The sequence below is a fragment of the Amborella trichopoda genome, chromosome 4, assembly GCF_054954075.1.
Source record: "Amborella trichopoda isolate Santa Cruz 75 chromosome 4, AtrichopodaSantaCruz75HAP2 v2.0, whole genome shotgun sequence".
Taxonomy (NCBI): domain Eukaryota; kingdom Viridiplantae; phylum Streptophyta; class Magnoliopsida; order Amborellales; family Amborellaceae; genus Amborella; species Amborella trichopoda.
In genome coordinates this window covers 28,342,602-28,370,481 of record NC_142339.1, presented here as the reverse complement: position 1 = coordinate 28,370,481, position 27,880 = coordinate 28,342,602, and the positions used below count along the sequence as shown (strand labels likewise).

General features: G+C 36.6%; 1 protein-coding gene across 3 annotated transcripts in view; it reads left to right on the top strand.

Moving 5' to 3' along the window:
* Positions 1-27,535, top strand: part of LOC18421752 (Transducin/WD40 repeat-like superfamily protein) — a 49,307-nt gene extending 21,772 nt beyond the window's left edge. Inside the window, exons 8-25 of one of the 3 annotated variants that reach the window (XM_020662345.2) lie at positions 3,694-3,854; positions 8,504-8,628; positions 8,709-8,811; positions 11,774-11,870; positions 17,956-18,007; positions 18,109-18,210; positions 18,307-18,453; positions 18,537-18,699; positions 18,786-19,022; positions 19,109-19,263; positions 22,849-22,977; positions 23,095-23,212; positions 23,361-23,556; positions 23,768-23,879; positions 23,955-24,109; positions 24,562-25,981; positions 26,065-26,259; positions 26,659-27,535. In XM_020662345.2, the coding sequence (XP_020518004.1) occupies positions 3,694-3,854; positions 8,504-8,628; positions 8,709-8,811; positions 11,774-11,870; positions 17,956-18,007; positions 18,109-18,210; positions 18,307-18,453; positions 18,537-18,699; positions 18,786-19,022; positions 19,109-19,263; positions 22,849-22,977; positions 23,095-23,212; positions 23,361-23,556; positions 23,768-23,879; positions 23,955-24,109; positions 24,562-25,981; positions 26,065-26,259; positions 26,659-27,129 (4,138 nt within the window). In that variant the 3' untranslated portion in view covers positions 27,130-27,535. Of the gene's footprint in view, positions 1-3,693; positions 3,855-8,503; positions 8,629-8,708; positions 8,812-10,734; positions 10,837-11,773; positions 11,871-17,955; positions 18,008-18,108; positions 18,211-18,306; positions 18,454-18,536; positions 18,700-18,785; positions 19,023-19,108; positions 19,264-22,848; positions 22,978-23,094; positions 23,213-23,360; positions 23,557-23,767; positions 23,880-23,954; positions 24,110-24,561; positions 25,982-26,064; positions 26,340-26,658 lie in introns of those variants that run through there. The other 2 variants (XM_088865102.1, XM_088865103.1) reach the window with 2 other exon arrangements.
* Positions 27,536-27,880: the final 345 nt, after the last annotated feature.

Genomic DNA, 27,880 nt, shown 5'->3' with positions numbered 1-27,880 from the left:
ATCATGACTTCGTCCCAATCTGTACACACAATAAATGTGATTTTAAGTACACTCTTTTTAAATTTCTTAAGAATCTTAAACCTATTGCTCTGATACCATAATTGTCACGCCCCAAGAATTTACAATATTGATATTCCTGAGATGTGACAGTCAAAACATATATACATCTCTTTTTAGGACAAATTTACAATGGTGAATTCTTACAAAGTAACAAAAAAAGTTTAAGCACAACAACAATATCTTCCAGAGTTGATCCTGACGAGCACTCAAAATGAAACCGCAGTTATCCGGAAAAAAATGTTTACCATAATTGGATGAGTTTGGCTACTCAGTAAGTGATCATCATAATCTTAAAAGTAATCATAGTTAAAAGATATCATTATTTTCAAAAAGGAGATCTATTAACAGAAATGCATTAACAGTTTCACTTTAAAAAATGCATAATTAAGTATAATCCGAATAATTGAAATGCATATAACATTTTAACGGCAGTGCATAATTAAAAGGATTTCACAAATTACCCTACTGGCGTCCCAAGTAGGTCACTTATATACCCCATCAGCGTCCTGATGGGTCCACTTAATCCCTATCAGTGTCCCAGATAGGTCCACTTAATCCTTGCAGGTCTACTTATACCTCGTCGGCACCGGATGAGTCCACTTAATCCCTACCGGCGTACCGGATAGGTCCACTTATACCTCACCGACGAACCAGATGAATCCACTTGCATACTTAAAGTATTTTTAAATCTTTTTAAACATTTGAAAGCAGCAATATCATGTACTCAACATATCACTTAAATTATTAATATGAATTTCACTGAAACCATTAGTAACAGTCACTTTCAATAACATTTAAAAAATAACCAGTCAAATATTTTGGGCTCAAATTTAGAAAGGTAACAGTTCGTAAAGACATTCTAGCATAATTGCCAATCTAATATGTATAGAAAAACTCTTATAGAAATTCAAGAGTACGGAATTATCACAATTTATGGGATGTCAATTCGCAAATAAACATTTCACAGACAATTCTATAATCAAATGCAAAAATATCAGCTTTCAAATAATAAGGCAGTCATTTGCACATGAAATTTACAATGTCTAAATATTCAAAAACAGTAGAAAGAAATCTCACAATTTTACTAAAAAGGAAATATCACATTTATTTCTAGTAATTTTCAGTATTTAAAATATTTTACAATAGATAAAATATCCCCATTTTTACTAAAAAGATTATTCTTCGAGACAATGAGATCCCTTACATTAACTCCGAAATTGGGGGAGCATCAGTTCCATCCCACACAAAAACATCGGTACTTTCTTTAGAGACTCGATGTGAATGAAAAATCTTTTCCAGGGAAAGAAAGCATATAAAATCAACTTAACATGGATTGTGATTTACAGGAGCAAATGAAAGTAGTGTTTGCAAAAGTTACCTTGCATACCAAATCGACAACCTCATTCTTTTTCACATCCCCAATCTTTTTTTTTTAAAGGAAGCACATATTCATCATTACCTAAACATAAACAGTAACCATGCTAGAGAGAGAGAGAGAGTGTCGAATAAAATAGAAACACCTCAGATGCAAGGTGTTTTACAAACGAGATAAGAGGAATGTAAAGCCGCCATGTTAAAAACAAAAGCTTGTGTTAACATAAAGTTTTAAGATGGTGGACTTAAGGTCCACCCAAATAAAATTGAACCCTCAAGTATATTAACAATAATATCGTTTTATTTATTGATAATATAAAAGTAGCAATATCTTAGCGGTATAAAATTATTATTATTATTATTATCATTACTAATATATAATTATTATTTTATTTATTTATTTTGTATTTATTTCTGTTAACACCATTAATATTATTATTATTATTATTAATTTTTTATTTTTATTTTATTTTATTTTTTTGCACCAAAAGTTTTAGGTCGTCACAGGTAGCCTCTCCTCCCCCACACTTGGTGCCTTGGCGGCATTTTTAATGTTACTAGGTGGTCTTTGGAGAAGAGCAGGAATGGCCGTATCACAACTACTATGGTGGATTTTTGAATTTTGTCATGGAAACTTGTTTGATCAGTCTCTCCCCCAAGGTTATTCTTTCACATGGTCCAAACATGCTGCAAGCCGAATTCATCTAAGCAGATTAGATTATTTTCCCCTAGTAAGATGAATAATTCTTGGGATTGCACTTCAGATCCCTTTTAGAACCCATTTTGGACCACATCGCTATCCTTTAGATAGCAATCTGGTCTCAGTGGCTTGACTTCAGTGAATCATATCAATTGATCTCACTATGACAACGCGGCAAAAAATTTGATTTGTTGAATGATTAACTTAATATCTCTGAACATCGGGGGAGGAAAGGGGCCCTATTGCAAGCAATTTATGAGTTGGAACTTTTAGAAGAAACTAGATGTCTCTCATCAGTTGAGAGAGCTAGGATGGTTGAGGCAGAAGTGGAATTTAGGAACTACTAATGCACAAGGAGATCTATTCATATCGGCATCAAAGATCTAGGATCAAATGGGTAAAAAGACATAGGAACACCACATTCTTTCATAAGATTGTGAACTGTCATGGAAGAGCCAATCCTGTCCTCCATATCATATCTTATATGAGAAGCCCTTTGACTATAGTAGGGCCACTATTAGACACATAAAAAATACTGTCAAGTGCTTGCCTAGCGCATGCAACATGTGCTAATCCATGTCATTTATCCCGCACAAGGGGCTTTTGTCCTAGACTGCCAAATTCTGGATGGTTCGTTGATTGATTGCACATGAGTGCATCCTCACTAGATAACCCAAGCTCCCTAGCCTTGTTCTCAAACTAGACTGGGAAAGGACTTGTGATCATGTCCACTGGGCCATTCTCGACTAAGTTCTACACTTGATGGGCTTCAGTAACAGGTGGAGGACCTGGATTAGGGGGTGTACCTTTTCCCCATGGTTTTTGGTTGCAGTCAATGGATCCTCCTAAGGATTCTTCGTCATTTTGAGAGGTCTCCACCAAGGACACCCACTATCACCTTTTTTGTTGGCCATCATGGCGAAGTTCAGCTAATTGATCTCAAGCCTATTTGATGACAATCTGTTTCAAGGCTTTAAGTCGTCTGAAGACGACCTTCTATCACCTGTTTATTGTATGTAGAAGACACCATAAGTGGCTACTACCTTAAGTAACTTTGATTTCATATGGTGGTGGGTTATTTGATCAGACTTATACATTACATGTTGTTAGTTTGTTCCGACATAACTGCAGGCTCCTTCATGAGATCTCTGACCAGGGATTGAAAGGGACTGTTGAATACTGAAATTGCTGTGATTGTTAAGAACCTGGTTTTGGAGTTAATGTGACTTGTATTGGTCATCATCTTTCGTGGTTTGGATGTTATTAGATGATATTTGCTGGAGAATCTTTTTCCGAAAGTTGTAACATGATAGCCAATAAGGTACTGTCTGCTTACATATGCAATTTACATGTGGTGTAATGTTATTGCTGGTTACCTCTGTTGAGCTAGTAACACTGTTATTTCTGTAATTTAGTTGCTTTTGAAGGACTGGGTTTTGTTTCATTTTATATGGGTCTGACATTTATTTATTGTCATTAATAGTTAATAATGCTTTTTTTGTATGTTCTTACTTCCTGTTAATATTATTTTTTCTGCTTTTGGTTGTTTCAAATTACAGAACACAGGCTGGATCACATCCAATAATTGCTACTGCATGGCATCCTATGCTGCGCTTGCTTCTCACTCTTTCAAAGGATGGCTCTCTCCAAGTGTGGAGAACTCGTGTGATAATCAATCCGAATAGGCAGCCAATGCAAGCAAATTTTTTTGAACGTGCAGGTAAATGTTTACTCAATTAAAATCGTTAATGGCAATTGTCTTTTCTGTTTCTGCTCGTCTTTGTGAAGCCTGTTGAGATCTGCAATCCTAGTGCATGGGTGCTGGTTTACTTCTAATGCTTTTTGCTTGCTTGTTTTATTGTGCTAAACGTCATTTTTCTTCAATGGAACTGAAAATGGGAATCCCTTTTGATTAGTTGTATCTCTAAATGCTGCTAACGATGTTTCTAAATTCAGACTTGGCGCGCTACTCAGCCTGGTATGGAGCTGAGTTTTGTTGACTTGGTCAAGTCTTATGAGGCTCGGCCTAATCTTGCTAAACCTAAGGGAAGCAGATGAGACTCGGCAAGTTTTATAAGATTCTGCTGAGGTTCGCGGGGTAATTGAGGTTTGTTGATTTGGCAAATTTCTAAGCATTCGCTCCTAAGCCACAGGTTTGGTGGAAGGAGATGGTGTAAATTAGGGTGTGCACAAGAAAATCAAACATAGTTCTCCGCTCTCTAAAAGTCCAGTTTCTCTTTTCTTTCTAATTCCCTTAAGAATGTCCAATCGCGATAGCTGCCATAATCTGACTGCTTAGAGATAGGCGGATAGAACTCCACCCAACAACAATGCCCACTATTCCCTCTGGTCAATCTTAATGAATACCAAAAGCCCTATTAGTGTGATCACATGTTGCTCGGTACTAAGCAATGAATGAGGAGATGATCCATTGACTCATCTGTGTTCCTATAATCACATAAAGCATACACTAGGAACTGGATCGTAGGATGTTCCCTATGATACGTTGTGAGGATTTTATTTAGACTAATGATCCCATAGACCATGGTAGAAGGGGTACAGTTGAACATCAAAGTCACTTCATCCGAAGAACTTACAAAGAAATGACCTTCCGTATCCACAAACAGAATCCTCCATAGATTTATGCATGGTTGTTGGAAATGCCTGAGATTCCGAATCATTTTAGGAATCGGGAATCGCAGAATTGCGGCTGGCTAGAAGATTCTTGTTTTTAGAATCGACGTCTATACAAAGGGAATCGTGGGCAACAAGATTCTTATTTTGTAGAATTCAAGATTCGACCCAAATGGAATCGAGATCCCTACATATATGTAATCGAGATCCCGACCTCTTAGGAATTGAGTTTCTAACATACTTGGAATCGACCCATATGGAATCAATATTCCTTTATATATGGAATCGAGATTCCGACATCTTTGGAATCGAGATTCATACCAATTTGCAATCGAGATTCATATCAGTTTGGAATGATCCACTTGGCAATCGAGATTTGTAACTCTATGGAGGTCGAGTTTCAACCCCTTTAGAATCAAGATTCTACATCAATGACATCTTGCGCCTTAACAACTTAGAACCTCATCAAGAAATCGAGATCAAAGGTCTCTAAGACATGAAGAAGGGTTTTTTTTTGGGTGAGTACTCGTAGACGGGTTCGGTAGATAGATATGAAGTCTGTATATTGACTATTGAGCTTAAGACACAGGATCAGAAGTAAGGTCAATTAATAGATACTTCTTGTTCACAGGGGGTTATGTACAAATGATAATAGATACTTCTTGTTCACAGGGGGTTATGTACAAACGATACAAATATCATCTCATGTATTTTAAAACGCAATTTTTGATTTATTAGTATAATTCAAAATAGGCCTGTTTTGTGCTATGGTGTGGTCTATGTTCTAGGTCTATTTTTTGTAAAACTCTTTGCCAATTATATCTTAAAAAGAGGCAGTCAATCCTAGCCCCATTAGAAACATGGTTTGAGCCAGTCCTAGCACCATTAGAACCGCGTCTGAATCGAACCTAAATCTCTATTCCTTGTTAACCTTAAAAAAATAGCAAGCCTTCATGATCTTGGATGCCATGTTCTTTAATTTGTTTTTTTTTTTTCCCTTATTTTGCTGACATTCACATTGTACCTGAGCATTAGAGGAAGAATTGCAAGTCTAAAACATGAAGCACACCCATGGATAGAGAGTGATTGAGATTTTGAACTATGGTAGCACTTATGAACTATGGGAGGCAATCATCTTTAGTCCGGTTTCCAATTAACTCAAATCAAAGTCCATGATTATTTGAACCAATCCATAATTCACAGATTTCTGCACCTAGAACATTAGTATTTGATTTTATTGTATAATGATTCTAAAAAATTAGATTGGGATTGTATGAGGTGGAAGCAATATTTGATGTTTGATTAGTTCGTTGTTTCTTGCATTGGGAACCACAGTACTTGATATTTAGGAATCTAGATAAAAAAAAATCCAATTGAGTATCGTTATATTGGGAATCTTGATTCAACAAATGAAGAACCTAGATTCAACAATTGCGGAATCGATTAAATATTGGGAATGAGATTCTGTAAGTGCTAGAATTGAGATTCCTAAAATAAAGATTTGAGATTGCCGGTTTTTTGCGCTCAATTGTGGTGGCTTATGTACAATTGTGCATCCTACTATTTGCCCCACGTTCCCTCGAACACGTGCGCAAGAAGTGCCATCAAATTGCCCTCCGTACGAAATTTGGTGCACATGCACACCGCGTGCGCTCAACTCAACACGTGCGATTCGTGCGAAAACAGTGTTGGTTTTTTGCACGCAATTGTGGTGGCTTGTGCACAATTGTGCACCCCACTATTTGCTCCATGTTCCCCCTAACTTCATGGAAACGGATTCCGTAACGATTCCTTGTCGGGATCATGGAAAGGGATTCCTAATTGGAATTACAACTTTGGGTGAGACATTCAGGTAACTATGGATTTATACGTCATTTAGGTGGCCCAAAGTGATGTGAATTGTGTAAAGAAGTCTCTGTCAATGCCTTGCTAAATGGGGGATGCTGCAATATTTTTCTACCTCTCCTCTTGAGACAGGCACTAACCAAAGCATATGGATCTGAAGTAGCTCCAACCTACCAATATTGAAGGACTGATTGCCATTCATTCTTTTCCTTTTTATCACCTCTTCCCACACTACCAATGCACAACAAACAGTTTGAGAATAGACCTTACAAGCCCTTGTATTTCCTACTTGCCTCTGATGACTTCCTTCAGAGACCCATCTTATCCTCCCTTAGTGATGCATGACAAAATTATTCTTATTTTTAATTTTTGTTTGATTTCGAAGGAGTATATTTTAATTTTAAATTTGGGTTTATTTTTAGGGTTTTTTAATTTTCTTAGGGATTGTAGGTTTTTTTTCTTTATATACATTTTTAGGATTATAGGAGTTGTTTAATAAAGTAGTTAAAGTGCACATGGAATCTTTGATTATTAGGAGTAAATATATTATTATTTGATTTATCAGGAGTAAAAATGTCATTACGAATTCTGTTTCAATCAGGACTTCCATTTCTAATTGAATTAGGATTAGGAGGTTCAAATAAAGGCTATATGAGTCAAGGTTTTGGTTGGGGTTTGAGTTATTGTTTTAGAAACTTTGTTTCCTTGAATTCTGTAGAGCCATTGAAGCTAGGCTTGTTAGCTTCCTTTAATTTTGAATCTATTCATAAGTTATTTTTTAGAAATCTTTATGTTTTCTTGATAGGAATTTGCATTACCTAGCCTGCAGACATTTCCCTGACAGCTTGATTGTCAACTGCATTCAGTTCTCTAAGATTCCTAGGATGACAAACGTTTTAAGAGATGAAATTCCCACTCTTACTACCATGCCACAGAAAATCAATTTGTAGTCTCTCCAACTGCAACATACATATGCAAATAAACAAAATACACTAGCAGATTTCCTTGGGTAGGCTTAATAAGTGTGATCCTTCCTCCGCTATGGAGAGGAAGGTGCTGATCTCCTTTTGGCTTTCTGTATTACTGGATTCCTGAGTCTTTATAGGCTTGCATGCTCAAAGTGAGAGGCCTAAATAATGATTGGGGAAGGTCATGGTGTCTTGACCCAGGATAGTTGGCATTGATCATGTGCCCTTCTGCTTCACTTCGACCTTAGCAATGGTACTTTGTTTTCCCAAATTATCATGAAGGCCCTTGATGTTCTCAAAATCTCAAACACTTGCAAATGAATCATAGTTTTTCAACTTGCTTTGGGACTGTATAACAAAAGAAAAAGGTGCCTTGGGCATAGTTTAGGCGTGAGCTAACAGGATTCCCAGGTGCAACACTGAAACCTGAGATTGTCCTACAGTGAAAAAGCTCTCTCTGCTAACCAACTGAAGGCCCTTGCTATAATAGGTAACAAGAAAGGGATGAGTGACCCCCCCTGAGTCAGCCCCTTGAGTTCTGCAATTTTCTTCAGCTTTAATGGTGTCTTCTTGGGGTAGATCCTAGGGCTAGATCAATGCAACAATTCACCCTTTGTCTGCTTTATGCTTTTTGCCTTTGTGTTACATGTTAAATAATTCTAGAACGTGAACGTTCCACTTGGGTGCTTATTCCATAAATATAATAACATGTATTATACTGTTTGATGGATTTTTTTGAGTTTGTATTGTGCATTTTTTGGCATCTGCATTTCAAGATTTTTCTGCTCATATATTTCTGTTGCATATTTAATTCATTGTACTGGAATTTTCTAATTGGTTTTGTACTGTAGGACTATTAGCCTTGAAAATAATAACCTCTTAATTTTATAAAGAAGGATTTCACTTCCTTTGGTTTTTACAGGAATTGAACCAATCGATATCACACGGATACTTTCTCAGCAAGGAGGGGAGGCTGTTTATCCTTTGCCGAGAATAAAAAATCTAACAGTTCATCCAAAATTAAATTTAGCAATGATTCTATTTGCAGTTACGTATGCTTTCACTTTCAGTTTGTGGTTGTGCAGCCTGTTGGTGTCAATTTAGTCAACATGACTTTTACATTTCAGAGCTCTGCAAGTGGAGACAGTTTGAGGAACAGGGCTGCGTCTTTTACTAGGGAAGGAAGGAAACAACTTTTTGCTGTTCTACAAAGTGCTAGAGGATCCACAGGTGATTATTTATAACTAGTCAATATGCTAGAAATTTGTTCAAATACCAATATATAGGTTTATATATATATGTATGGCATTTAGTGTATGGTTGTAGTGTGAATGCATGAAACTTCAGGGTGCGACAAAAAGTGGCTCTACGTGTCTCATGCCCTTATTCATACATATAAGCTATCTAGTACCATAGCTACTTTATGTGTTACATACTGATCTATTGTGGTGATATTGTGTAAATGTATTGGAACATATTATGACAAATTATTGTGCTTGTGTATACATGTGTATATCATAACTTATTATTATAATGTACGCATCTATTATGTTATATTCATTGAAGAGAAAGTATCTCCATAACCCCTATTTTTAGGTTTCATTTCACAATAGACCCATGGTGTTAAAAGATATCTTGGGGCATAAAAATTGTAGATTTTATTTCTTCTAACCCCTTGAGCTAATTTAAACCTGTTTATTCAGGCCAAACAAATCTAAAAAGACATGCCTTTTCTAAAAGCCATCCTCCCAAACTTTTAGAGAGAGAGAGAAGGGCTTCATGGAGGTGAGAGATTACCGGGAGAGAGAGCGGTGTTTGGAATAACATAGGAGGACAGAGAGTGAGAGATGCTGGAAGAGAGAGAAAGAGAGAAGTTTGGGGTATATAAGTGAAGAGAGAGAAAGACTTGGGTTTAGAAAGAGCATGTCTTTCTCACATTTGTTTAGGTTAAAAAATAGGTTTAAAGTGGCCGGGGGTTTAGAAGATATCTTTTGATACCTTGGGTTTATCAAGAAATGAAACCTAAAAATAGGGGATATGGAGATATTTTCCCTTCATTGGATTCTGTAATATTCATAAATGTGTATTATATACGGTGTTTACTTGTGTGTATACATATGAATTTTTCCTGCTTGCACAGTATTTTATGTGCTGCTTCCTTAGCCTTGTGGCCATTCAATTTTTTGTTGTCCTTCTTGCTCATGATCCCTTCTTTTGCCTGTTGGCCTTGTAAGGGTTTGCCGTACCCATAAGAGTCTCTCTCTCTCCCCTTTTTTCCCCCAGGTTTTGATCTAATATTTGGGAGCTACTTTTATTTACCCAGAGGACACATTTTCCTTCTCTCAAATGGATGAAATATTTTTATTATAATGGAACTTAGGAAACCTAGAATTTCAAGGCTCAATGTTGCATATTTAACATGTCTAGATTCTTTTTTTTTTCCTAATGAAAAGTAAATGTCTTCCTGTTCTTTACTCTTATTTTTATTCTGTTGTTAGTTTTGTAGCGCTGTGTATTGGCGTTGTGTTGTTTTGCTGACTATCCACACGAGTATAACCTTGGTGGATTCATTCGGTAGCTACATCTCTTTGTTACTTAATCTTGCCAAGGCTTGATTTTTCTGGTTACATATTCTTAAATTTTTCTACAACTTTCGAGATTTACTGTTTTCTATTTGTTTCACTTTCTTATTCTATTTTAAAAAATAAATTGAATGATTTTATTCCATTGACCAAATAATCTCTTTTGGATTACTAAATGAAGTTCTGTGGCAATTGATTCAAAGATCTTTTTGTGGTAACCATGGGATGACGTAAACTTATAGCTTCCAGTCATTTTAAGTTTATGAAGTTCAATTTTTTTTTGGTTTCTTTGTTGTTTCCATACATCCTAATCAGCAATAATATCTGAAGGCATATAGTCAAGGTGTAAACATGCAACTGCCATGACTTACACATCTAAAAATGTGAAAGATATCTTTCTTTTTGGCAAGATTTAATAATTTGCATGTAGGTCTATCTTGTTGCCTTTTTACAGGCTTGCTTTTTGTCGCTCTTTTTAGGAGGCGCTCTTTGTAATGTTGCAACTCTTTAATATGCATTTAGTTTTTTAATCACTGGCAGCTTGAGTCGTTGTCTTCTTAGAGGAGAGAATTGGGTGGTTTAAATTGAAGTTGCGGTCCTTCAGTTCTTAAGTGGTGAGAATAGGTCGATGGTCTATTGTCTATTTCCAATTGGAGCTGCAGGGAGCATAATGGTATTTCTCTGCATCTTTTGAAAAGCCTTGACAAACACCCCATTTCTCATCTCTGTGAAAGTTGGACATCCAAGGACCTGATTTTCTTTGTATTCTTAAAAGTTAGATTCATTGTTGCAGATGTAGCAGATTCTTTCGTGGAATCTGGCAGCGTAAAGTTTGAATCTGAATCACCTAGGTGTCCATATTTGGGAGCAGAAGTCCCACTTTTGGAGAACAATTTAGCTTTTATTACTGGTCACATAATGCACTTGCACAAATGTCAGCATTGGACATACTTTCTCTGTCAGAACTGCATATTCTAGTCCTCATTGTACTGATTGTATCCTTGATGCTTCTGCCAAAATTTAAGCAGAATTTACGGATTGTAATCTTTTCGGTTTTATTTCCCATTATTGCTGTGATTTTCAATCTTTTCGTATTTGGATCCTCAGCTGTTGTCATAATCATTTATTTATGTCATTTTTCTTTTGTTTCATTGGTCCTTGCATAAAATTTTAAGAATCCAGATTTACTGACATAACAAACAGATATGTGCATAAATATATGCACACAAACAGATATACACACAGCGTGTCATAGTTAATTCATCTTATATGTTCTATAGTATGGCACTTTGTGCTATTATCATATCAAAACTCATTATTCTGTTGATTTTATCTTATATATTTTATAGTTAGGACATAAGGAAGTATCCTAGCAGTATCCAGTATCAGTAATGTTGTTGAAATGGTATGACAATGGCATGTTGGGCATGTATAAGTTTCTGCGCGTAACCGTTTCTGTTTTTCCTTTCAGTTATATTTGAAGATAAAGAAATTAGAATTTGAAATAAGTATCATAATTATATTAGCTTAATTGAGGATATTGTAGAATATAACTCATAAATTTAGTCTCATTTTCAATATAAACTATTCTAATTTGTGATCGCTCGCAGCTGCGGCACTCAAGGAAAAGCTTTCATCATTAGGCTCATCTGGAATTCTGGCTGATCATCAACTCCAAACGCAGTTGCAAGAACAACACTTGAAGGGGTGAGTTTTTCAGGCTTCACACTGGTTTGCTTGTTCTCAAGCATGTAGGAGTCTTAGCGCATTGATTCCTTTGGTTAAATGAGATCCTATGCTTATGAGTGCTTCTGTATGATTAAAATGTCATGGAAAACTCAGAAATATGAAAATATACTAGTTTTAATTGATAGCTTTGTGAAGGGCATGCTTGTTAATTATTGGATGCATCAATTAGTTGTGCACTATGATTTGATGATGTGTTTGTTTGCCACAGTGTGCTTTGATAGGTGCCTTGTGGCCTAGTCTCATTCCCTTTTTCTGTAATTGCTTGCAGTAATTATTCTAACTGTATGTTTCATGAGTTTATGCAAAGCAAAAATGATTTATATGCTATGGAATTTGAAACATGTTGGTAATGGTTCGGTTGGTCCGGCAGGACCAGACCAATTCATCGTTTATATCGTCAAAAAATTGGAAAATAAATTTAGAAAAATAGAAAAATTGACCAAAGAATAAAAATCTAAAAAATAAGAAGAAATTAAATTGTGAGGAGGGGAAATAAAATTATAATTCATATATGTCCATATGTCATTATGCGCTCCAATAAACCCCTTTTTTTTTTTTTTGGCAAGGTTACATAGAAATGGAACTTGAGACGTTGTGCTATGGAAACCCAGTCTCTACCGTCTTGACCCAAGCCCAGTTCCTTCCAATAACCCATTAAGCAACAACAATGAAATTGAAGGCAAAAAGTCATAAAACATAAAGTCATGAATTGATGAGCCAAGGCATAGAAAGAAAAGTAAAAAACCAGTCCACTACTCCAGAAGTCCACAACTCCATGTCCCATAGAGGAATAATTGGTTTGTCAAAATTATGTAGCTTATCACATATCAAAAAATGCTAAAAAAAAGTCCTATGTAGTAAGTAATATTCATCTTCCTTCTCATCCCCTCCTTCGTCATCATTTCCACCTGTCTCTTCATTGACTTCCTCTCTAATAGATCTCCAAATCATCATCATCTCCACCATCTATGGGAAGTATTAAATATTACTAATCAAGTTATAAACTATCAAGTTACAAAATGTTTATTGACAAATCATACGCACCATAGAAGCCTAGGAGTAAATAATTCTTACAATCAGTAAGCTATTAATATAAGGGATTGTCTACAAAGGGACCATTTATCTTTTGTACATGAAGGTCACAATCATTCCCGCTCATTAGATATCAAATTGGATGGTTTGGAGCAAGTCACAAAGATTGAGAAACTTTTTTTTTTTAGAATTGTGTCTATTCAATGACACTTTTACAACCTCCCATTTTGAAATTTAAAGGAAAAGAATGATTGTGACCTCCGTATACAAAAGATAAATGTTCTCTTTGTAGACAATCCCTTAATATAATCTAGGAAAGAAACCAAATTAAGTTCCTAAAGCTAAAACATTATATCATAAAACTTAAATTTGCCTCCTTAAGTGGTTCCTTTTCCATTCATGTATCTAGTTGCTCTTCAATGCCTTCTTCTACAATATTGCTGTTCTACAAGTCAATTGGATCCGAGCATATGGGTGTTTGCATGGTCTTACATTTTATAGAATTTCTTATCATTTGAAGTTTTAAACATATGTAGAATTTGACAATTATTGAACAGGAATGGGAGAACAAATAAGAGCATATTTCCTCTGCCTCAGGATGAGGTTGTATTGCGCAAGTCCTAGTCATTCAGCGTCTTGTTCTCTAACTTTGCTTATCCATGTGGATGCATTGGAAAATACTCAAATTCTTCTTGCAGCCACTTGCACTGCAAGTTTGGCTGAGAATACATATGGTGAATTACTTAGGGTTGGGAGCTTTCCCCCAATTTGTTCCCACCAATCTCCTGAAAATGGAAATTGAAAGTAGAAATCAAATAATAGAAAATAACATGAGATATTACAATTTGTATTAAACTTTATGAGGAGAAATAATTAAATTAATAAATGACTCACTTGGGAGGATTTCACCACCTAAGTTGATTGCCATTGGTTGCCCAATTTCCCCTGTTGCCTTCTTATATAAGCTCATCACCTTTGAAGTCCTAATTTGCACATGTCTATTTGGTATACCATCTCTATCATGTTATGCTTGCCCTTCAATATCTCAAGATGAGTTGGTAATTTAGCTTTGTTGTAGAAGATTATGGGTTGATTATAGGGCAATGAATCTTCATATCACATCTCTAGTCTATAGTATCCCGATAATTCTCTTATTGGCTCCTCCTTTGCATAAATATTGCAGCTATAGTCTCCTTGGCTGGTCCATTACTTTGTATCAAGGTTTTAAAAATCGCTTTGATCCGGATTGGAATCGCCTGATCTGGATTTGATATCGGTAGAGCCGACCTGGTTCCCCAATATATCGGGAACCGACTGACTCCCCCTATGAACCTACTGGTTCATTGACATAATCTGACAGTGAACGGGCCTGGCATTCCGCCTTTATTTTAAAGTCTTGTTTAATACTTATTTTTTGTTTTTATTTTTTATTTGGTAATTTTGCATTTTAAGATGGGCGGCACTTGGCCCTCCCTCCTTTAATTTATGTATTTTCTCACAATTCAAACTTTAAACATTTTAAGAACCCCTTTTAAGGGGTGGTCCACACCCTTTGAGAAGGTCTTCACCATGTGTGCCTCGCACGCCCTCAGCAGCTCATTCGGCTCACCTTTTATAACTTTTAAGCTCCCTGTAACTCTTGGCTACGCTCGATGTGGGATTAATATGCCAACGCCATAAGAAGAGAGAGAGAGAGAGAGAGAGAGAGAGAGAGAGAGGGTGCAAAAACAAACAGAATAAGCAAAAGAGAGATGGGCGAAAGAAAAGATAAGAACGAGAGAGGGAAAGAGATGCGTAATGCGAGAGAAATAGGCAGCATCAAAAAGAGAGAAATAGGTTTGATTTTTAAGTAGTTTTAATTTTTAAATGGGATCAAAATGAAACTTCTTATAATACCATTTAAAAATCATTTGAAATGAAATTTCTTAAAAGATCCAACCATTTGTATCTCTTTAATGTTTTTTATCCCATTCATTTTTGCAAAATATGATGGAACTTCTTATAAAATCAGTTTTGAATTCAAAATGTCACAAGAATGTATTCTTTATATATTTTTAAAATTTGAAGTAATTCAGATGGCAAGAGAAATAATTTCGGTGTGTATTGGCACATATTTCTTTATCCATTAGATAACAGAGATCGGAAAAGATGAGTTGTTGATTGTGTTCGGAATTTAATGGATAACAAACGCTCAGACGTGAGATAAGTTGTCAGTATTTATATGTTTTTGTAAAAAAAAAAAAAAAACATATTGCAATATCGTTGTTTTTTTGAAAAACTATAATAATCAAGATTTTTAAGAAATTTTAGAGATGTTTTAATTTTTTTTTTAAGGTCGAATCTGGCCGATTCTTCAGCTTGGACCGCCGATGTACCGATCTGACTTGGATTTCCAGATGGATGATCTGGTCACCGATCTGTTTTTAAAACCTTGCTTCATATACATGCCCCATGGCAGGCTAGAATCACTATCAACAATCTTCAACTCTTTAAACAGAGCTGCTGTTAAATAATTTGTATTATTGCATTTTTTTGGTTGATAATTTAAAAGATGTGTAGTGTTTGCCTTTAAACCACAAGCTTCATATTACAGTCACGCACATTCTAGCAAACACCTAGTGTAACCACCTATTTAGTGGTCTAGCCCCCAAAAACATAATTTTGGGGATTATTTTGTTCTGAAAATTTTTATATGATCTTTGATTTATACAAACAGTTCCGAGAAAGAATACGAAATGGTTTTAGTTCTTAGGACTGTAGATCCATAGTCACGCAATGCAGATACAACCTTTTAGTGTGAATTGATTTGAAGAATATTTTGTGCTTCGACTCAATCTTTTTTCTCTTTTAGGAATTTGATATTGGGGATGAGTATGGATGATTTGAAAAATTCCAGATTGAGCAAGATTCCTAAATTATATAGATGACCTAGGCAGTTGGGATGGACCACCTAAGGTGCCTCTCTATGTATCTATCTGTCTATTCTATATAATATAATGTAATATACTATAATATTTGGGACCAAATTGCCATAGCTTTAGGGAGCTTATGCCTATTGAGATGAGAAGCAACAGATGATCAATCGATGAGTGTCAATTAAATCTCGAGTTGTTGAGGACATCGACTGAGTGCCAAATGATGATATCTCTAAAAAAATAATTCAAGAAAATCGGTCTGGCCAAAACAGCAATAACCAACACACTACCTTTTAGGGATTCAAACCTCAAACAACCTTAGAAAGAGATTGATTAGACCAGGGCAGTCTGAGATTGAATAGATCTATGTGAAGAACACTTTTGTTTTTGAACGATCAAAGGGGGAAGAACTATGATGCACTCAAACTCGTTCATGTAATGAGATGTGCTACATATGGCTTACTGTGGCACCATATGGATTTGATATCCTTTGACAAATGTGTCCCACACGATGCCTTGCTGCGAGACTTTATCAAGAGATATTGCAAGAATAAGAAAACACCAGAAAAGTACCACTCTAGTTGAAAAACTTCAAATAATTACTCTATCCCTTCAATTTTGGTATCAAAATTCTCGGGTCGACCATCTGAGTAAAAGCCCATAAGAAATTGCGGATCTGAGAATCTGCTCCTTCTGTACAGATGATGCCAGCACCGTATGATTATGACATCAACCATAAGTTGTTCATGATCTTCCACTATTATTGCATGATAAGGATGAGTTGCTTCTGTGGGTTCTATCTTTGTTTTGATACAATATAAAACTCAAATAGATTTCATACTCGGGGGTTTTATAGTAAAAAGTAAGTGATTCTAATAGCTACAAAAAAAAAGAAAAAAAGACAAGGGATTCTAAAAAGTGAAAAATGGACTAAGTCATGTCCAGCAGGATTTTGTTATGATACATGTGTTATGTGATTGTATGTTTGCCTTCTATTCATTTACAGTAGTTACATGTGTTCTTGGACTACAATGACACTGTCAGTGCTACAATACAAGTATACTCCACAGGCTTTATGCAACACTTCTGATTTTGGTCACCTAGATGAGATGATAAATGTGAAGTGAAATTTTGAGGTCTAACAACCCCCTCTACCTCCAACAGGTTTATGCTACAGTATAATTTCTTGGGCTCACACACACACATACACGCACATGCACACACATGCACACTGATACAGTATTTGGGAGTCTCCCATCCTTTTGCTAATATTCCCACAAGCATGGGTTATAACATCAATTATGGAAATTGCTCTCTGAAGAGGTTGTCAACGCGTGTTGTGTATGTGGCTTGCAATCCCCTTATGCATGTGTCTAGTACCCTATGTATATTTCTATTTGTTTGAGTAATGTGGAATGACTTTTTTTTTTCAGCTTCTCTTAAAGCAGCATGGTGTACCAAATTTTATTGAAATTTATCATATCTCGAGTGCTGAAGAACCTTAATATCTCCGGGCTGCGATTATAAGTTGCGTTTGGCTGTCAATCATTTGTTAATGAAACCATTTTTTTGCATATGTTTCATAGGATTGTATACTATGAGACCATTTATTTTTGGTACATGGTCACAGATTTTCTTAGCCTTTGCATGTAAAATCTAACATATTAAAATGTATCATAGCTTTCTAGAAAATTTGTTTCGGACTTTGTGCTCAAATGATTATGCATCATGACCCATTCAATTGCACATCCAACAGTTGACAATGATTGTGACCTTCTTGTATCAAAAGTATATACATTTCCATGTTTCATTAGTGTACTCTTCGTCACGTGGCTTGAACACACATTGTTGGAAGTTGCAATGAAGCACTTTCGATGAGTGCAACCTGGGTTGTTATTTTTATATTCTATATATCTGCTGAATATGGGTAGGCTGCAATTTAAGCCACTTGAATCAATGTGTCTCTTTTTTAGTGCTTTTATGGAGGCACTTTATTGTGTCCATCTTCCTGTCTTCTGGGAGTTGTTAGTGCATTGATTATTATATAAATGACTCAAGTAGTCATTTACTGATGTCTTAAATTTGTTCTGTGTCAGTCAAAACCAATTCACAATATCAGATATTGCAAGGAAAGCATTTCTTCACAGTGTACGTTCTTATCCACTGCTTAAACCTTGCCTGGAGTTGGTGCTTTGCTTACTTATGTTGGTGTACTTCCAAGTTGCTAGTTATGGTATATTTCTATGCAGCATTTCATGGAAGGGCATGCAAAAGGTGGTCCAATCTCTCGCTTACCACTCATCACTATCAGAGACACTAACCATCTTCTGAGAGATTTCCCTGTTTGTCAGGTCTTTTTTTTAATATTTCAGACACATTTCGATTCTTGTTCTCGTATTTATTTTTTGGGACTCTTTATGACCTGCAAATAACCTGTTACTCTGCAGCCATTTCATTTGGAACTGAATTTCTTTAACAAGGAGAATCGTATTCTGCATTATCCTGTTCGGGCATTTTACATGGATGGAATCAACCTTATGGCGTATAATCTCTGCTCTGGAGTGGACACTATTTACAAGAAGCTTTATGCTACCGTAATGTTTGGAATTTTTCTAGTTATTACAGCTTTCTGGGAAGCCTAACAATTAGTTTATTCATTTGTATTATCTGGTTTCAGGTTCCTACAAATGCCGAGATCTATCCAAAACACATGGTTTACAGCTCAACACAACATCTATTTATGATTGTTTTTGAGTTAGGTGGTGCTACACATGAAGTTGTACTCTATTGGGAACAGATGGATTTCCAGTCGGCTAGTAGTAAAGGAGTATCAGTTAAAGGTTACTAGTCTTGTTTCTCATGTGAAACATCTTTGGTACATTTGATGTAATATGGGCATAATGTTTTTCACTTTTCAATGTAACAGGCCGAGATGCGGCATTTGTTGGCCCTAAAGAGAATAAGTATGCTATCTTGGATGATGACAAAACCAGCCTAGCTCTGTATTCTCTGCAAAATGATGCTACAGCTCCACAAGAAGTGAAAGGAAGCAATGGGGCACTGGATCCAGATTCATTTAGTGAGAATAATGTCCAATCGGATCGGGGTCCTCTGCAATTCACGTTCGATAGTGAAGTTGATCGTATCTTTTCTTCGCCGTTGGGTTAGTCGTGATTAGTGAATATATTTCTAGCAATCAATGACCTCCTTATGATGATTGATTTACTAATTGTTGCTTAAATGCTGCAGAATTAACTGTATTGTTTGCTTGCCATGGGAGTCACATTGGGCTTGCTAGGCTGCTTCAATCATATCGACTTTCAACTCAGGATGACCAATATATAAAAACAAAACCTGAAGGGAAGAGGATAATCATTCTAAAGGCAAATGAAACCATACTTCAGGTACTACAGCTTTCTAATTTCTCTTATGCTAAAATTTCTGCATTGTGCATCTTATTTGGTGTTAGTGTGTCAATTTTTACAGTGTTACATTTTTTTTTGTTTTAGAAATTATTTTGTTAGAGCCTTTGACTGCTGGAACGATGGAGAGGTGACCTTCTCTTATCCACATTATCTTTCTTGACAATGTTTCAAAATTTGCATTGTGCTAAGCATCCTAAGTACTCTACTGTTATGCACTAGATTCAGCATCAGTTTGTTACCTTCTTTTCTTTTCTTATCTTATTTGGAAGGGCAAATATTAAGTGTGAAACCATTTAATCAAGTTGGCCGCAGAGAAATCAGATGTACATGGCATAGGGTGAGAGTTAAATGGAGAGACATATAAAGTGTTACTAGGTTGAGGAAGACTGATCCTACATAAAGATCTTGCCTTTGATTCCTAGCCCAACCTGATGATTGGCTATGCCCTACACGGTACATCATGGAAACAGACCACCCTTCCTTGAATAAATCATACATCCCCTCAATAACACCTCTGTCAATTTCTACAGGACCTGGCTTTCTTTATTTGCCCATCGGATAACATTTATAGAATCTCCTTCGACCATTAGTGGAACTGAAAAGGTTTGATAGAATAAATTGAGTTTGTGAGAAGAGCAATGACCTCCCCCTCTCAACATCATTTTGTCCTACATTATCTGCAAAGGTCAACCTGACATTCCCCATAGAGCTTAAGTTAAGCTTGAAGAGATTTCTTTGTGTGCCTTCCGTATCACATGCAACTCATTATGTTGCTCAATTACAGGCCCCTTCCTTCCACCTTCTCCCTAAGTCTTGTGTGTGGGTTCCTGTAAAATCCTCTTTAGCAATAACCAAAGTTATATCTCTAACTCTCTTCCTGACAGTACTAACCTTTGAATGTTTCTCTTAAATCTTTTTTTTTCTGTCTGTTCAAGCCAGATACCCTAAAGTATAGCCACACTAATTGTTCAAAAATTCGACCACCTAGCTGTCTAAACAGCTGGGGGAAAAAAGAGGACTGATATAGGCCTAGGCAGGCGCTGTAGGCAGACATGTTCCTAAGCACCCAAGGCAGCTGCCTAGGTGGGCCAAACCTCTGTGTAGTGCCATCCCGACAAGAAATTTATATTGTAAGCCCCCATAAAAACTAAAAAAAAAAGGTTCTAGCCCATAAAAATGGTTAAGGCCTTTATCTATGTCACTCATGGGCCCATGTGCTCTCTCTATACTTTAAAATAAGTGTTACATTAGGGCAACAATTATAGAAATGATTATTAATACGATTTAAAATTTTTAACAACATTACATTTTATATAAAATTTATAGCTTTCAAAATATTTTGGAAAAAAACATGAATGTAAAATTTACCTAAATCCAATATTTACTTCATTATACAATTCAAATTTATTTCAATACATTAAATTTTTTAAAAAACGATTGGGGCTCTAGTATCACTACAATTCCAGTTTTATGTTTACATTAGAAAAATTCATGATATCGTATCTAAACTTTCTCTGAGCCACTTTGAATTATACTTGAGCTACTTTAAATTATACTTAAGGAACTTTGAATTAAATCCAATTATTTAAAATCGTTTAAAAATTTATGAATTTGTTATCTAAAAATATGTTCATAAAATGAAATTATCCCATTTATGTTTTAAATTCAAAGTTTAACCTATTATTTATATGATTTTAAAATCAATATTTGAATGAAGTGGAATATGGAATTTACCTAAATAAGATTTATTTTATAATAAAAATCAAATTGATTATGGGGAAGTTCCTATTACGTTATATATTGGTGAAATATTTTATTCTAAATGTTAAAATGTTTGTATAATGAAAAGATAAAAGTGCTTAAAAGGAAAATTAAGATTTTGTCTTATTAGTATTAAATGTAGTTAACGTTACATACAACGTGTCTCAGCGCGCGCACCTTATTTTCCTTAGTGAAATTTGTGACATAGCGATCCCACAATACCGCACTGTATATTTATTTCCTCGTGTAAAATACTCATTATAAAAATGTCTATTTTGCTAATTTTTTGGATCTACTTTAAAATGATGGAAAGAGTATATGAAAACAGAAAAGTTGAGATTTTAGTTTTATAGATACTTAGATCATGAATTATAGTATGTAGCATGGGAGCATATAGACATTTTATAAATAGACATGCGGTGTGAGCTTGGCTTGTTTTCCTCCGAACCACTATCCAAACCGCTACCCAGATGTGAGAAGCAAATAGTGAATGACATGTGTGTGTACAATGTGTGTGTACAAAGCTGTTGGCATTTTATGTATAGAAGATTATCATATGTCTTAAGTTTAGCTTTACTTATTATTTGTTTAGCGTTTTTTTTGGCATTTTTATATTTTTCTAAGTTTTGATCGTTATTATTATATTGCCAAGTTTTATAACATAATCGTTTTTCACTAATGGCCTTCTGAACCTCATTACTCCTCCACCAAGTTTTCTTATTAGAGTTTCTTTTTCCCTCTAGATTCTCCTAAAACTTTTTTTACCACTTTCTTGATACAGTCGGCCATCTCATTCTATAACATTAACATCATGTTCATAGTTTCATTTTCTTTCTTCAGCTAATTATCCCTAAATAAGTCTATGTTCTCATTTTTAAGTTCCACCACCTAGTCCTTTGACACCCATTACTTTAACCCCTTCTCTTCCATGTCTTTATGTAGACGTCCATAACCACAAGCCTATGTTGGATAGTCAAACTCTCTCCTGAGATAACCTTGCAGTGTTTACATAATGGTCGATCTATCTTCTTAACTAGGAAGAGGTCTATCTGGCTTTTATGCGATCCACTTTTATAGATTATTAAATGTAGATCACATAAAAGGCAGATAGACATCTTCCTAAAAATTACATAAAAAACGTAAAAGCAATTATCGAAAATTAGATTTAATTTTATTGGGGTGTAAAACAAAATTGAAATAAATATTAGAAGAAAAAAACAAACTTTTGAATGAAAGGCAGAAAAGGGGGAGAAAAAAAATGAAATTCGAGTGTTCTTTTTTCTTTTTTTGGTTCAAATAAACTTCTTAGGGCTTTTGCAAATCATTATGATAGAATCATCTTAGACAAATATGAACACATTTTGTTAATAAATAAGAGAGATATTAAAAATTTTCAATTTCAGGCTCAAAATATCCCCGAGATTTCAACTCTTGATTTCCTTCCTTCTGTATTTATGTCGAACAATTCTCTTCGGGGATCTTTAAGAGGGCTCCAATACCAACATTTTGAATCAAACTTGAGAATTTGGTTGAGAAATGAGAGATTGCAGGGAAAGTGGATTCGGGTTAAAGGCTCAAAAATGGGGTGATGTTTTTGGAAAAATCTTGCCCAAATGCAATATTTTACCAAAATTATGAATTATTGGGGTTAAGATGGACTTGTTTGGACCCAAGTAAGATGAACTCTTCTGCCATTCTTCTGTTATATGTGGAAATGATACTTCATGCTCTCAACAAACTCTGACTGTGAATCCTGACCAGACTATGTAACTTTAATTCTTTATTCTTTCTTCTCCTTTACAGGTTCATTGGCAAGAAACTCTAAGAGGTCATGTTGCCGGGATAATGACAACACACAGGGTATTGATTGTTTCTGTGGAACTGGAGATAATGTCTACCACTTCTGGTTGCTTTGATAAAGGCTTCCCTTCAATATCCAGAACTGTTAAATTGTTCTTTTTTCTTCTTCCTTGTGCTATTCTGTATCGGAATTTCATCGATTCATTTTTAATGATCTACATTTGGGCCAAATCCTTAACTGATCTATACTATAGATCCCTTTTGTGGGTTGGACCAGCCCTCCTCTTTTCAACAGCAACTTCAATAGGAATACTTGGATGGGATAGTAGAGTTAGTAATGTTCTCTCAGTTAGCATGCCCAATTCTGGTATGCTTCTATTCTCTTTTTCATATCATTAGCATATTGATCTACTTGTATTTAGGCATTTACGGATTCTTAGATAGAAAATTCTGTTGTGCAACTAACTCAACATATCACAATGAACCTTTGGACATGTCTCCTTGTTTACATGCAGTGCTGGTTGGTGCTTTGAATGATCGTGTACTTCTTGCAAACGCTACTGATATCAATCCCAAGCAAAAGAAAGGGGTTGAAATTAAGAGCTGTCTTGTGGGACTTCTTGAACCCCTGCTTATTGGTTTCGCTACCATGCAACAAAATTTTGAGCAGAAACTTGATCTTTCTGAAATTCTGTACCAATTGACCTCCAGGTGGGTCCTTATCTGGTATCATGCCTGTGGTTCTTTCCTTCCCAGTAAAGAGTAGGAGCAATTTGTTTGAGGAACATAATCAAGATATCACTGAAATTTGTTTGGGCAGGTTCTTAATATTTTTTATGTACAATATTTGTTTCTCTTTATGCTTTTATCCTGGATACTAGTTGCAAAGTCTAATAGTCTTTCACGATAATGTGGTATGAAGGTTTGATAGCTTGCGCATTACACCAAGGTCGCTTGATATTCTTGCCAAAGGATCTTCAGTTTGTGGTGACCTTGCAGTAGCATTAGCCCAAGCTGGTCCCCAGTTTACTCAGGTGCACTACATTTTTTTGCCCCAAGTTATTTGATATTCTTGATTTTTACTCTAAATATACATAAACTTTCTTCAGGTACTGCGGTGCATTTATGCAATCAAAGCCCTCCGATTTCCTACAGCGCTTTCAGTTTTGAAGGATGAGTTCCTTCGATCAAGAGACTATCCACAGTGTCCTCCCACTTCTCATTTGTTCCATCGTTTTCGACAATTGGGCTATGCCTGTATTAAGTACGTTCAATTTTGTTTTTTCTATTTTATTGTGCTTTTAATATATTTTTATTCTTGCTTCTATCTATAAAAATTTTCTTACTGTACGATATCGTTCCTTGGGACTGCACAAGCCATACTGTGTGTTGCCTCGTCTCCCTAAGTGCATGACTGGTGATATGTGAACTACATCCCTAAGGAACCTATAGGACTCTCCATTGTATGGCTTGTCTTCCATTCATGGGCTATGGGTTCAATGTAATTATTTGTACAAAAGGAATTTTTAAAATATTGGGAGATTATGTTGTCAGTTTGAAGGCGGGTTGCCCACCTTCACAAGTGAAGAATAGTGAGCATTAACACCTTGATTTTTGTGACATTCAAGCATGCGAAGATTTATCCATTCTACATAATATGTTACATGTTATCAGCTCTATCTTTACTGTCTGTTTTGTTTTCTGCTTGACTTACAGATTTGGTCAATTTGATATTGCAAAGGAAACCTTTGAAGTTATTGCAGACTTTGAGAGCATGCTCGATTTGTTTATATGCCACCTCAACCCAAGTGCCATGCGTCGTCTTGCACAGAAATTGGAAGATTCTGGTGGAGATCCAGGGCTTAGGAGATATCTTGAAAGGATATTAAGGATTCGGTCCACAGGATGGACACAGGGTATTTTTGCCAACTTTGCAGCGGAAAGCATGGTTCCTAAAGGGCCTGAATGGGGAGGAGGAAACTGGGAAATTAAGAGAGCTGTTGATACAAAGGATATACCACAGTGGGAGCTAGCAGGAGAGGTGATGCCATACATGAAAACCAACGACGGAAGTATTCCTTCGATTATCACTGACCATATTGGGGTTTACTTGGGAATACTTAAAGGTAGGGGCAATGTAATCGAAGTGAAAGAAGGCAGTTTGGTTAAGGCCTTCACTGCAATGAATGGTGAGAGCAAAGCAGAGAGCACACACACAACCCTAGCAAAATCACTATCTAACCAGTCCAAGGATAGAGCTGACACTGATGCAAAGTCAGAATCAGTCACCGTGACGGAAACATTTACTAGATCCTTAGGAGGTGCAGCAGCTGCAAATGAGCAGGCAAAGGCACAGGAGGATTTCAAGAAGCCTCTATATGGAGTTGAGGGTAGTAGCAGTGATGAGGAAGAAGGAACAATGAAAACAAAGAAGATACACATACGGATACGTGACAAGCCTGTTGCAGCAGCTACAGTTGATGTTAATAAGATCAAAGAAGCCACAAGGCAGTTCAAACTTGGTGATGGATTGGGCCCTCCAATGGCTAGAGCTAAATCGTCATCTGGAGGCTCCCAAGATCTTGAGTTGGCTTGGTCTCAGCTTGATTCTGTTACTACCGTGGCTCCTCCCTCTTCTGCTGCTACGGCGTCAGTTTCTGTTCCAGCATCTGCTGTTGAAACAGCTTCAATGGTAATGGGTATGGGAGTATCATCCGCGGGACCTATTCCAGAGGACTTCTTTCAGAATACTGTATCGTCTTTCCAGATTGCAGCTTCCTTGCCATCTCCGGTGGCATACATACAGAGCTTAGACCAAATGTCTCGAGGAGTTGATGGCAATGTGCCGGTGTCCTTGACTCAACAGCAGGAACATACAACTGGTGCGTTTGGTCTTCCTGATGGCGGGGTGCCCCCTCTCCCTCAGGCTCAGTCCCCAACTATGGCTCCTTTGGAGTTGACAGGACTACCAGATGGTGGGGTCCCCCCCCAGTCTCAGACTCCAACTGCTGCTCAAGTTAGAAGCATGGTGCCCTCACCACCAGCCTTTGATCTTGCTGTTCTTGAAACTCCTGGCACTAGCCAAGGTGTGGTGAAAAGGCCTCCTTCACCACCAAAAGCTGTACGGCCTGGCCAAGTGAGTAAGATTGAGCAATTGTTTTAACTACATAATGTGTTTGTTTGTTTTTTTCATTTACAGTGAGAGTTCTGGTGTTTTAGGTACCTCGTGGGGCTGCTGCTGCGATATGCTTTAAAACAGGGGTTGCCCACTTGGAGCAGAATCAACTTTCGGATGCTCTTTCTTGTTTGGATGAGGCTTTTCTTGCGCTGGCCAAGGACCAGTCACGTGGGACTGATATAAAAGCTCAAGCAACCATTTCCGCTCAGTACAAGATTGCTGTGGCCCTGCTTCAGGTTTATTTGAGCATGTTCTCTGCGTGCATGATAAAATATGAATAACTCAAAAAACATTGCAGGACCTTTCTCAACACTGCGTAACATTCTTTTCCTTGTAACTTGGTCGAAATGCATAATTAAGCACATGCATGTTTGTTGAAGGAATTCTGCATAATCATCTGTGGATTAGACATTCTTATGTGGCCTTTTCTCTTTTAATCTAGGGATGCGTCTTTTGCTTTTAATCTTTGGGTTAACCAACTTAGTTTACTTGGGAATTGTCAAGTTTGTTTCTCATGATAGTGCTCAAAAGCAATTATATTGCACCTCATTATTGGTCTCTGATTTTTTTCTCCTACCATGTTCTGGTATAAAACAGTATCATCTGAACCTTTCATTTCTGATGTGATTATGCAGGAAATTGGGCGTCTGCAGAAGGTGCAAGGCCCCAGTGCAGTGAGTGCCAAGGAGGAAATGGCAAGGCTGTCACGCCATCTGGGTTCGCTAGCACTCCTTGCAAAGCACCGCATAAATTGCCTTCGAACTGCAATAAAGAGGAACATGGATGTGCAAAACTATGCCTATGCTAAGGCTATGCTCGATCTCCTTCTTTCTAAAGCTCCACCGAACAAGCAAGAGGAACTGAGGAGTCTGATTGATATATGCATACAGAGGGGGCTCACCAACAAGTCCATTGACCCACAAGAAGATCCCTCTCAATTCTGTGCGGCTACTTTAAGTCGTTTGCCCACCATTGGGCATGATGCGTGTGAGCTCTGTGGTTCGAAGTTTTCTGCCCTGTCAACACCCGGTTGCATTATTTGTGGTATGGGCAGTATCAAGAGGTCTGATGCCAATGCAGGGCCCAGCCCATCACCATTTGGGTGATTGATGATATTCCCTTGCCAATATGGTTTTTATTCTCTCTTATTACGAGTGATCCTCAATTTTGAAACATGCTCCTACAAAAGCTTCAAAATGGGCAGAGATTCATGGAGCATCTGGACATTGTGCTTACATTCGAGGCTTCTTTTTTAAGTTGGGTGGAATGCGGCGACAGGAAATTTTTTTTAGAGTTGTTTTACAATTCTTAATGCAACAAAGCCCTTGCACTCAACTATTTGATGATCTTGGGTGGAAGGCTTCACAGAAATCAATGAGCAGGTGCGAAGGCTGCCTTGCAGCTGGAACTATCTTGTTAATTTAGGAGAATTAGTTTGAGTGGTACATTTGCTTGTATTGACTGTTGTGCACTATGTATTGATGAATGTAAGTTCAAATTTTTTTTTTTTAATTTTCTTTATTTGGACCTACATTTGCTTTTTTTAATTTTTTATAACTACCTGAAGTAAGAATGGAACTCAAACATCAAATTGGGGTGCCCCACCACCTTAATCACCTAGAGTGGGACTCAAACTTCAAATTGGGGTGCCCCACCACCTTAATCACCTAGTTGCCCACTCGTGAAGCTAAAGTTCATTTTTATTACATGGATAGGTAAAGTTTTGGATGGCCATGAGAATGATATTTGTTACATCGGTTATGGTTTGTGATGTTCCTGTGATCTTGGGTATGATATTTTATTATTGGTGTAATTTGTGGTTGTCTTTATTGTTCTAGTTTAGTTGGATATCCATGA